Source organism: Amphiura filiformis, chromosome 17, assembly GCF_039555335.1.
Source record: "Amphiura filiformis chromosome 17, Afil_fr2py, whole genome shotgun sequence".
Classification (NCBI taxonomy): Eukaryota; Metazoa; Echinodermata; class Ophiuroidea; order Amphilepidida; family Amphiuridae; genus Amphiura; species Amphiura filiformis.
In genome coordinates, this window is record NC_092644.1 from 4,010,177 (window position 1) to 4,023,225 (window position 13,049).

Genomic DNA, 13,049 nt, shown 5'->3' on the forward strand with positions numbered 1-13,049 from the left:
CTGGATCTATCAGTATACCAACTCAGGACCCTGAGGTTGCTTCATTTAATGAGAAACAGCATGCTTTGTATTTTTACATTTGGGCCCCTGGGGCCCGTGACCTTTGACCTCTGGGGCCAAGATGTGCAAAGGATAAATCTACGGGTAGGGCCCATAAGTGTACCACATATGGGCCCTGGGGCCCTTGTAGTTTTAGCGCTAGCCCTGTCAATCTGTTGCCCCTTATTTTAACATTTGGGGCCCTGGGGCCCATAATATATGACATATGGGGCTCATGTATACTTGTATATATAGAGTACCCTGGGGCTATCAGTGTACCAACTCAGGGCCCTGAGGCTGCTTCATTTGATGAGAAACGGCATACTTTGTATTTTTACATTTGGGCCCCTGGGGCCCGTGACCTTTGACCTCTGGGGCCAAGATGGGCAAAGGATAAGTCTACGGGGTAGGGCCCATAAGTGTACCACATATGGGCCCTGTGGACTTTGTAGTTTTAGCGCTAGCCTTGACAGAATGTTGTGTTTGATGGAGAAGGAAGAGGAGGAGAAGGAGAAGAAACCATAGAATGGCAATATACCCGTTCATGCTTCGCATGCGGGTATAATGAATACTTCACATCACTCTATCACTAAAAGGTCTCTTTGAAAATGACAATGTCAAATTATGCTGGTGTCATACTTTCTGCCGCTGAGCGACGTGACACTGATTGTGCCGCATGATCTATTCTGCAACCAGAGTGCCACACCTCTGAGCGACAGCAGCATGACTATATGAAAGCAAATGTTACCACTCAACACGGCCAAAAATCACATTTTGTTCTCAAACGTCAGAGCGGCACCGCTCCCGATTTGACTTGAATTGAACTTCTAGTGATGCTGCCGCTTGGGGAAAGCGGTGGAGTGATAGAAATATCGGCTTGCTGCTGGTCACCACTAGCGTTTCTAGTGCAACTGCACAGTGAAACAAAATCGTAGTCAAAGCGGCAAGCAGCAGGAAAGTGTGAAACCAGCATTAGGACTATGTTCTATTTTTATTAGTGCAAATTTTGTAAATACGCTATGTAATATTGCAACAAAAATTGCCTTCTGAGCTTAAGGGGGTACACTCCTGGCAAATTTTTTGCCTATTTTTGCATTTTTCTCAAAATTATAGCGTTGGTGACAAGTAAGATATGTATATTATAGGGGTAAGGACTACAACTACTGCACTGTAAATTCAGCAACTCAAGGCAAGTAGTTATTGATTTATTGATCAAATATTGGTTTTCCCTCATTTTTGACTGTAACTCCACAACTGTTGTCTGTGCTGAAATAAAATTTACAGTGCAGTAGTTGTAGTCCTTGCCCCTATAATATACATATCTTACTTGTCACTAATGCGCTATAATTTTTGAGAAAAATGCAAAAATAGGCAAAAAATTTGCCAGGGGTGTAGTACCCCCTTAAGCATCCTTCATCCTTGCATGGCTTTCACTAAGACATGCTTGAGGTACACTATTTGATACCTCAATAAACTATTTCATTTAAAATCCACACTCCCCTTGTGGAAGGTTTTGGAAATATCTTCCACAGGGGGAGTTTAAATTTCAAATGGAATGAACACATTAGCAGCTCCATTTGAAACTCTCTTTCCCTCAGTGGAAGATTCAGTTTGAATCTTTCTCAGAGGGTGTATGAAATTCAAATGGAGCTGCCTAATGTGTTCATTCCATTTGAAATTCATACTCCCCCATGTGGAAGATATTTCCAAAATCTTCCACATGGGTAGTGAGGATTTTAATTGGAATAGCCAATATGCATGGCAATCCAGTAATAGTAAGTATATTTGATTCTCTAGATTAGGTCTAAATGTACATGCCGCATAGGTCAACGGTACATAGACCAGATTGTGTGTGGCGACTTGTTTTTTATCCGTTTTGTATTTTGTGATATTCTATGCATAGTTTTGACTTCTTGGTGCTGTATACTTACATTTAATGTATATATATTTTGAAAATATTACTAAATGTTTGATATGTTTGTACTTTTTGAAATTTATGTGTTATTATATACTGTATACATCTACACTTTAAGTATTATTTACTGACACTCACAGTCATAACAAAAATGCTACAAACAATTAATAATAATTTTTCATCAGATGTTATTGCTTTTAATACGGAGAAATTTACTCTCCAAGTTGTGGGTGTTGATTCATTTACTGCACGGTTTTATTAAGTTATATTAGCATTCAGGAATGTAGCTTTAAGCTGAACTTATACTTGATCGCATTTGCAGAAAAAAAGAATTGCACACATCCTCTTTGCTTACTTCTGTTTATCAATGCTATTTTATGATCAGTGTAAATGCAAAAGCATTGATATGATAACCCATCTATTTTCAAAAGAGTGCATCACATTGGCGACTGAGTGTAAATTCAGCTTTAGAATAAAGTCCCCCACTGTACTTCAGTTTATAATAGGCGAAAATTATTTGGTTTTACTGCACGCATCATTAAATTCCCAACTCCCACTTGCGTAAATTTACATAAGCACTCCCCACTCCCCGTTGTAATGATTCTACGTACATAAATCCATGTTATGAGTATTCACCAATTATAAGCGGAATATAGTATACCATCATTATTTCTTCACTTAGGGATTCAATCATGTTTCACAGTTGTTTGTCATCGATTAATAATGATGTGTGGTCCGTGCCGGGCGCGAGTTGTTAATCGGTGATGAACAACAGTAAAACATGATTAAATCCCTTTCAACAATGAAAACAAGCTAAAGCTGTCTAATTCACATGATTATTTCATTTAGAATGTATGTTTGTCATTGCCACTCACTGTACAAGAAATCAGTGATTTTACTGTTAAGAATAAAGTGGTAATGTTTAGCTGCTACCTCCAACACAAGAGAGTGCATGTTTATGCATGAGTTCCAGGCATGATAAATTTTGCGCTCTCATGCGTGACAGGTACGCATAACCTTGTGTTCACATATTTTGGGAAGAATCATCCATGTACTATACATACATTCGTATATATTTTTTTCTTAAATTAGTTTATATAGTAATTTTAGAAACAATCTGAAATGTTATCACATTCTTTTCAGAATACTGAAAAAACTTTTGATTCAAACACAAAAAGTGCCTTAAATAGTTTTCATTATATAAAATCATCGTTATTTACTTTTATTAATTGTACACATTCATGTAATTGTAAAAATAAGAATTAATTACCAAAAGTAAGTAAGTTTAATAAAGGTTATAAGGTGTTTCTGTTATTTTTAGATGAGGATATACTTACAATCATGGGCTATTCCAGTTGAAATCCATACACCCCTGTGGAAGACATGACCTTAATCTTTCACACAGAGGGTGTAGATTTCAAATGGAATCACCCATTTGAAATTCAACTTAATAAATTAGCTTTTTATTCTCTTTATCACATATCAATATATGGAAAAAGCTTTCTTGGTTAACAAAAAAGTCGGCTTTAGAAACCAACATGCCTCAACTCTAAATTTACAATTTTAAAATTATTATTTGATTTGGTTTGTTTGTTGGTGTTTATCTTTCTTGTTTCTTTCGTTGTCAAGATAAAATGTGAAGACATATGTGGAAGAAAACATTGGGCCAATTGCAACTCAAAAAGTCAAACCTGTAATGCATAGCTTTTCAAGGATGAAAACATTGCTCTGTGTTTGAGACAAAAGTATTACGCCAGACTTATGGGGTTGTTTTTGGTTTGGATTTTTTGTTTATTTATTTTTCATGTTTTTTTTTGTTCCTGAAATGTTTTGGCAATATTATAATAGATTAGCATTCACACTGTAGTCTGTTGATGGTAATTTGGTTTATGATACAATGGGCTGTTCCATATAAAATCCACACTACCCCTGTGGAAGATTTTGTAAATATCTGCCACAGAGGGAGTATGAATTTCAAATGAAATAAGCCCATTAGGCAGCTCCATTTGAATTTCATACACCCTCTGAGAATGATTCAACCTGAATCTTTCCCAGAGGGAGGGTGGGTTTCAAATGGAGCTGCTAATGTGTTAATTCCATTTGGAATTCATACTCCCCCTGTGGAAGATATTTCCAAAATCTTCCACAGGGGTAGTGTGGATTTCAAATGGAATAGGCCAATGGTTAGAATTAGAGTAAGAATGGTATCCAGGGTTGGTAAGGCATGTATACAATACTTTCTAACATTGTTTTTAGTATCTGAAATCAATATTATTACTTTCACTTATTTTCTGTGCAAATATTAAAATAACATGATTATGAAACCAAAATTGATGAATTGATGTTTATTTGACTTATTTATAGTCCGACTCATTCTCCAGTGATTCACCTGAAGCAAACAAAGCATTCTTAGATAGACACGTTAACTTCTAGGGAAGTCGATAAGTTTTACTTCAGGTTCAAGTTCCAGAGATGCCACTTTCAAATAAAACACTTTTCCATTATATTCCTTATATATATTGTGATTTGTTAGTAAAAAATAAACCAAAACTTGGTGTTATAAAAAAAACCTGAAATGCCTAAAATAATCCTGAAAATGCATTTTTGTCTGCACTTTTGTACAATATATTCTAAGCAAATTGTCTGAAGTAAGGAAATTTCAAAAGTGGCCTCTCTGATGTTTTAATTATGAAAAGTTTTATGAAACATTAAAATACTTTATAGAAATTACATTGAATATGCTAAGCTATCAGAATATACAGATAAAGACAGCTGGGTAGCATTAGCTAATGTATCTACGGTAGTTTCACAAAAACAGTAAGGTACATAATTATAGAGAAATGACCAAAAAGTATGATTTAGTCTAGAAACACATGAAAAATCATCTAGAAATACTTGAAAAGGAAAGCAATTGGCCTTTTTCGGTAAATCCCATAAGCCTTTGTGAGTATACCTGAGATGTCGTCATTTGACATCACACCGACTTGTAATGCACAGAATGTTTGATAAATGATGTACGCATCGGCGCAGGTCGGTATGATGTCAAATGACGACATCTCAGGTGTACTCGCAAAGGCTTATAGGATTTACCGAAAAGGTCAATTGATAACACAATCATGTAAGTACTGTACAGCAGGTGGGAGAGGATCTAAGATCCTTTTGTCAAGTGGCTTTGGAGTTGGATATGATCTAGAAACACTTTCTTTTGTCAAGTGGTATTGGAGTTGGATATGATCTAGAAACACTTGCGATGTACGATGGCAGGACCAGTTTCATCATACTCCTGCTTGCTTATCCACATCTGTTGGAAGGTTGATAACGAAGCTAAGATTGACCCACCGATCCATACAGAATACTTCCTCTCTGGTGGCGCTATAACTTTAATCTTCATAGTGGAGGCGCTAATGTGGTGATTTCCTTCTGCATGCGTTCTGCGATGCCAGGAAACATGGACGACCCTCCTGATAGAACGATGTTGGCATAGAGATCTTTACGGATATCAACATCGCATTTCATGATGCTAGCGAAGGTCGTTTCTTGGATGCCGCAAGCCTCCAGACCCAGCATGGCTGGTTGAAAGATGGCTTCAGGGCAGCGGAATCTTTCGTTACCGATGGTGATCACCTGACCATCTGGCAGCTCGTAACTCTTTTCAACGGCAGAACTTGTTGCTGCGATCACCATCTCTTGTTCAAAGTTGAGGGCGACATAACATAATTTCTCTTTCACATCTCGTACAATTTCGCGCTCCGCTGTAAATAAAAAATAATGATTAACTTATTAACAAGATCACTCCAGTACTTACTCTCCAAATTTCAAAAAAAATACAGCACTAATTTTTGGATGATTAAAACATAGTTTTTCAATGTGCTTTGTAATTTGCCCTCTGTGTTTATAATTAGTATGTTTAACATGCAAATGAGCCCGGCAAATGAGGCTGTTTTACTGTAATTAAAGTACTTCAGACTTAACATGGTATTTTAGTACACAATTGGACATGAAAGTAGAAATTCAAGAAAAATCGGGGCATCGCTGCATGTGGATCAAATCACATATTATGGCTTTAAACCGTGACATACACATAAATGCCAACGATGTTCAACTTTATTTAAAAAATATTCAAAACTTTGAACCATTCCAAGAGACAAACTTACCAGTTGTCGTAAATGAGTATCCACGTTCAGTCAAAATTTTCATCAAATAATCGGTGAGATCTCGTCCGGCCAAATCAAGCCTCAGGATGGCATGCGGCAACGCATACCCTTCATAGATGGGTACGGTATGTGAGACGCCATCCCCCGAGTCCAGGACAATACCAGTTGTCCGACCTGATGCATACAGTGACAGTACAGCTTGTATGGCCACATACATTGCAGGGGCATTGAAGGTCTCAAACATGATCTGCAAAGAATAATACAAATTGGATACATCTAGGAAGAAAAGAGACCTTAGTGGGCATGTAAAAAAGTAAAGAAGAGATACCTTAATGGACCTGTAGTAAAGAAAAGAGACCTTGGCCTGTATAATAAAGAAAAGAAGATGCCTTATTACAGTGTATCTTTTCTTCACTTTTTACAGGCCCCCAAGGTCCCTTTTCTTTGCTTTTACGGACCCATACTAAAGTATCTTTTTACGGGCCCCCTAGGACCCTGTGCCCCAGGGTAACACACCCGGCGGTTACCTCCCCCCTTGTCGGCAGCACTGCTCTTCAACAAAGTTCTATGGAGAACTATCTTCCGGCTGCGCAGCAACACACCTCTGGAATGGCCTCTAGCACCGATTACCTTTAACCCCATGAGAACTACTTGCCTATTGGTCAAAAAGGAGTTTTCATTACCAATTGGACCAATCAGCAACATTGTTAGAATAACTTCACCATGCAAAAAAATTGGGGTGAATTATTTGCAAAACTTCTGATTGGTGATTAAAATGTAGATATCATGTAATTGACCAATCAGAGGCAATGTTATGTTAGATCGGCAGGTACCCAGCAAACACAAAACGTTTTCGACATAATTCGCAAAAGGTTATAAAAGGTTGTCAGAAAACGCGTTTAAATGTCGGGTTATATAAAGGGTATATTAAGAGTATAAAACGTTTTCATAACCTTAAAAACATTTTTGATAATCTACTGCTCAGCAAACAAAAATGTTTTACAGAAAACGTTTAAATGTCGGGTTATATAAAGGGTATAAAAAACGTTTTAATAACATTCCAAAAACATTCTTGAAAACTTGATACAAAACATTCTAAACAGAATGTTATTTTGGGGTTGAAAAAATATTTTGTGAAAAATGTTTGCCCAAAATATTTTCAATAACGCTTTAAAACGTTTTCATGACCTTTATATAACCCGACATTTAAATGTTATTAAAAGGTTTTGAAAAAACATTTTAAGAACATTTTGTGTTTGCTGGGTTCAAATATTTTAACATAATGTTATTTCAGTATTGACACAATATTTGGCAAAAATGTTTGCAAAAATAGTTTACAATAACATTTTTTGAAAACATTAAAGAATATTGTTGTAGTGTGTTTTCATGTAAAACGTTTTAAAACGTTATCATGACCTTTATATAACCCGACATTTTAATGTTATTAAAACGTTTATACCTAAACCAAAAGCCAAAATATAACTTATTTAAAATGTTTTTAAAACGTTTTTGTGTTTGCTGGGTAGTGCTCCGGGGGTTAAGTCATGTCTCAAGGCATATCTTTTTACACAGTATTTTCAGTATTGATTTGGGAAGGGGAGACTTCTCAAGGAGGGGGCAGCTGCTATTCCAATGCGCTTACAGCTTATGACAAGATCTATATTTGTGATGTTATCAAGCAAAATCAGTCGGCAATCAGAAATATTGATTTTGAGATATAGCTAAACTTTTGTTTCCTAATTGAATGGAAGCTTTGCAAAATGCTGTTTATCCTATAAGAAACTGAAAATTGAATATGTCCGACTTCCTGATTTTGCTTGATCATACCACATTTTACAGAGATGTAAGTCTTCCGGAAATTCCCAGAATTCCGGAAATGTGGCCTAAAAAATTCGAATGTAAATTAAAAAAATCAATTGTTTTTTTTTTTTTTCTTGGAAGGGGTGATACCCTGCAGCCTATATTCCCCGGAGAAGCTCCCTTGCACCCCCGGAATTCCCGGAAAATTGGCGAGGTGCTTGCCTTAGGCTCGCATGTTTTTCAGGGAGTGGATTGTTACACCACAATTTAGATCATTATATGTAATACACTATATGTTCACATACCTGGGTCATCTTTTCCCTATTGCCTTTAGGATTCATAGGAGCCTCAGTCAGCAGTATAGGATGATCTTCAGGGGCTACACGCAGCTCATTATAGAATGTATGGTGCCATATGCCTTCCATATCATCCCAGTTAGTAACGATGCCGTGTTCTATGGGGTACTTCAGAGTTAAGATTCCTCGCTTACTCTGGGCTTCATCTCCAACATAGCTTTCCTTTTGACCCATACCAACCATTACACCCTGTTTTGAAAAGAAAGGTCTATGTTAGTTTTTAGGTCATGAATTTTACCATTCTGAAGAACAAAAACTACATTACATTACTCTCTGTTTCAACATCTAATTTTTGCCAAGATGGATCTCGTGTACAGAACAAGTTGGGCTCTACAAGAATTTTTTGGCACCTCCCTAATAAAGAAAATCACAAGAAATAAAAATTCCCTTTAAAAGGGAATACCAGTTTCAGTTGAGAAGGGCTCTTAAATATCTATCCCGAGGGGTCCTTTGATTCGAGAACGGACTGAAGTGCATATATCGAGGGCTTAGAGCCAGAACTAGCTATGTCCATTTGTTTTCTCAATTACATGTTACTCATTTCGGTAACAAATGGACGGTTAATTCTGCCTTCCATAAGAAAATGTAAGTGACTTTGGGGTATATGCATGGTCACTTGCGTCTAACTAACTGTTCAAATGACCATGCATATACCCCAAAGTCTCTTGCATTTATTATGGAGGGCATTATTAACCATACATCTGTAAATCATACCTGATATTTTTTTTGGGGGGTGATGGGGACTATATATATCTGACTTCATTGAAACTTCATGTAAGCATTGCATCATTTGAAGATCGCCAAAAAAGACCAATTACTTCAGTAATTAAGACACACATTGTTAAAAAAAAGTCTTCCAAAATAAAAACAATTACCCCCTGGGCAATATGGTATACCACTAGAGGGAAAATTCAGAATTGAAAGGTTACAAAAAAATTGAATAAACCCCTTCAGCAAAATGCTAAAAAAAACCAGATTCCGAGAACACATCCAATTTTGATTGCTCAAAATTACATTTACTCAATTTTGGAGCCTTTTTGTAATTTTGCGAAAAAACAATGAACAATCTGTTCCAGATTTTTGGAGGAAACTAAACATATTCCAGACCTAAAATTTCGCTTGAGTTATGAGAAAACATGAGCTTTCACCTTATACCAAAATCTGCATTTTGATGGGGTAAAGTGTGTGTTGATGGGAGTAGAGGGTGTGATTGTCAATCAGGTCACACATTTTAGAGATATTATTATTATTAAAAGAGTATTTCGTGATCCTAGCATCCTCTTTTTATGACATTTTTCAATAGATATCCACGAGAAAAACTTATTCCTAAAATTTCAGTTTGTTCCGATTTTGTGATTGCGAGTTATCCATGATTATGTGTATTAAACTGCTCCATACGCCATGTTGAAGGTGATATTCTTACTAAACAAATTAATCTACAAGAATTTTTTTGTACATAAACATTATGTAGCCACAGGTTTCCAGTGGTAAAATCTCAACTTTTTTTGAGAAAAGTGGGGGGATGAGGCCGTGGATCACGAAATGCCCTTTAAGTAGAGAAATTAGCTACATATATTTGAATGGGGCTTTAACTTTGCCAATACTGCCGTTTTCCACATTTTTTTGCCAAATATTTCATTTCAAAAGTAACTAATGACAATTTTAATGACTTACCCTCTGTTTTCAGGCAAATAAAAAACAATCTTATTTTTTACACCTTTGCTAGGATCACTGAATAGGTCTGTAACTCACTAGTTGGTGGTTAGACTGCATGCAGATCTCTCAAGATTTTAACAAGACAACCTATTTGCAATTTCTGAGCTTTCTATTTTCCTGTGGAAATGAGTTGGTAACTATATAGGCCTAAACAAAAACAAACAATCACCAAACAAACAAATTGAAACCAACCAACAAAATGTGTTGAGCCTACCTGGTGTCTAGGCCTGCCCACTATGGAAGGGAATACACATCGTGGGGCATCATCCCCAGCAAAGCCAGCCTTACACATGCCAGAGCCATTATCAATGACCAGTGCAGCGGATTCTTCATCTGCCATGCCGTCCCACAGACTTGGTTTGTTTGATTCAGCCACTGTAATAGGGAGTTCACCTGAACACAGAAATCAATGTACAACATAATGTTTTAAAACTTATAGCACAACCAATAATATGGGCTCAATCAATCCAATTTTATATCACGCATAATCAACACATGAATACTTTATCATCACATTTCATGTCCACCAAACTATTTTACATTCTTTAACTGTTCACAAATTCTACAAATGTAAGAAACTGAAAGACAAATTAGATATATTTCTGACTTTATCTAAAATATTGCACTAAGAAACTTATCGACGATTAACTCAACTGATATTTTCAATTCAGAATTATTCATAGATACATTGGTACTAATCGTAACTTGTTTAAATTTGGTTATGTTGACTCCAACGTGTGTTTTTTTGTTTTTGTTTTTTTGCAAAAAGGAAACATAGACCACATCTCTTTTGGGAATGTAGCATCGCCACTCATTTCACTATGACTGTCACCATAATTATGACTAGCTACCATGTATGTAATCAGTACTCTAATTATTCAACGTTAATATAGCCTATATTATAATCATGCCAGGAATTGTTATTTATCTGTTCCCTAGAATGTCTCCCATGTTTCCTTCTATAACAATCTGTCCTGAAAATCCTGGTTGTTTTTCATTATTAATATTACTTACAATGTAACACATAATTTCTTAAAAGTAAAGATGGTTTCTTATAAAACTAAACATCTAATTTGATTGTTTAACATTTTACTGCAAAGGGCTATTCCATTTAAAATTCACACTACCCCTGTGTAAGATTTAGTTAAAGTCTTCCACAGAGGGAGTATTAATTTTGAATAGAATAGAGAAATGGGTAAACTTCCATTTGATATACTCACTCCAGTTGTGGAAGATATGGTAAAGTCATAGTATAGGGTACAAAATGATTAACCCTGACCAACTACATTTGAAATCCACACTACCCCTGTGGAAGATATTTCCAAAATCTTCCACAGGGGTAGTGTGGATTTCAACTGGAATAGCCCAATTCACTAAAACATTTATGTGTTCATCAAATGCGTACAACAGACGAGTTGGTTACTCCTGTAAAAAAATAGCTATAGCTGTTCAAAATCAAATTCCAACAATTCATTCTGTATATTTCAGGCAATATTCAAAGGTTACAATTTTTAAATATTAATAGGCTACCAATCTAGTAAATATCTCTCACTTTCCCTAGCATAGACCAAAACTCAGCCTGATAAAAAGCTATAAAATCATAAATATAATGCATGTACTCACCAACAATCTCATCCAACACTTTTCCTAGTGTTCCACCTTTGCAACTCTGTGTCAGTCAATGAATGTGTAGGTTTCCCAACTAATCCACCTGTGTCCCTCACTCTCTAGCAGACTGTGTCTCTCGCTCTCCAGCAGCACTGGTATCGGGGTGTCATGCAATCAGTGCTTATATCCCAGCTACTCACAATCCACTCCCATTATAACTATCACACCCCGGGGTGGCAATACTGTCTTGCTTTTGACCATACATGGGCATAATATGGCTTTATTTGTCACTTCGGTCTGTCAAAAGGGGAGTGAGCTAACTACTGAGGTCGAGAAGAGTTTATACAAGGTGATTATCAACAATCCTACAAAAATATCATCTCATAGATCTCTTGATCTGTATGTATACATACCCAGCAAACACAAAACGTTTTTGACATCATTCGCAAAAGGTTATAAAAGGTTGTCAGAAAACGTTAAAATGTCGGGTTATATAAAGGGTATATTAAGAGTATAAAACGTTTTCATAACCTTAAAAAACATTTTTTGATAATCTACTGCTCAGCAAACACAAAATGTTTTTCAGAAAACGTTTGAATGTCAGTTTATATAAAGGGTATAAAACGTTTTAATAACATTCCAAAAACATTCTTGAAAACTTGATACAAAACATTCTAAACAGAATGTTATTTTGGGGTTGAAAAAATATTTCGCATGAAAAATATTTGCCCAAAATATTTTCAATAACGCTTTTAAAAACGTTTTCATGACCTTTATATAACCCGACATTTAAATGTTATTAAAAGGTTTTGAAAAAACATTTTAAGAACATTTCTGTGTTTGCTGGGTTCAAATATTTTAACATAATGTTATTTAAGTATTGACACAATATTTGGCAAAGATGTTTGCAAAAATAGTTTACAATAACATTTTTTGAAAACATTTAAAAATATTGTTGTAGTGTGTTTTCATACAAAACGTTTTAAAACGTTATCATGACCTTTATATAACCCGACATTTTAATGTTATTAAAATGTTTTTACCTAAACCAAAAGCCAAAATATAACTTATATAAAACGTTTTTAAAACGTTTTTGTGTTTGCTGGGATAGCTATACATTAATAGAGTGTTTAAATTATGTGACCAAAACCAGGGCTGTCAACTTTATAGTCTAAAAGAATGAAGTTGATTAAAAATGTGTATTTGGCACATTAACACCACCTGTCACACTTGCACAATGCAAGGTGTGTGTGAGGGGTCCCCCCTCAGCTATGGAAAAATTTCCAAAATAAGAGTCCAAATGAAGCTATTTGGTGCACCAGTGTGACACACTATTATTATTTTCACACATGTGAGATAGTGATCCTAGTCTGAGCTGAGTATAGTCTGGTAAGTAAGAAAAAAGGTCCTACTGGTTGGACTACACTCGGCAGACATCACTTCAATGCCACATAGTACAAC

At 35.8% G+C, this 13,049-nt stretch overlaps 1 protein-coding gene across 1 annotated transcript; it reads right to left on the reverse strand.

The window, feature by feature from the left end:
• Positions 1-3,835: 3,835 nt before the first annotated feature.
• LOC140136813 (actin, cytoplasmic type 5-like) lies at positions 3,836-11,956 on the reverse strand. Its single transcript, XM_072158412.1, is given in 6 exon segments — positions 3,836-5,347; positions 5,350-5,706; positions 6,109-6,355; positions 8,214-8,453; positions 10,195-10,373; positions 11,604-11,956. Coding segments are annotated over 5 exon segments (1,128 nt in total). The 5' UTR covers positions 10,321-10,373; positions 11,604-11,956; the 3' UTR covers positions 3,836-5,189.
• Positions 11,957-13,049: the final 1,093 nt, after the last annotated feature.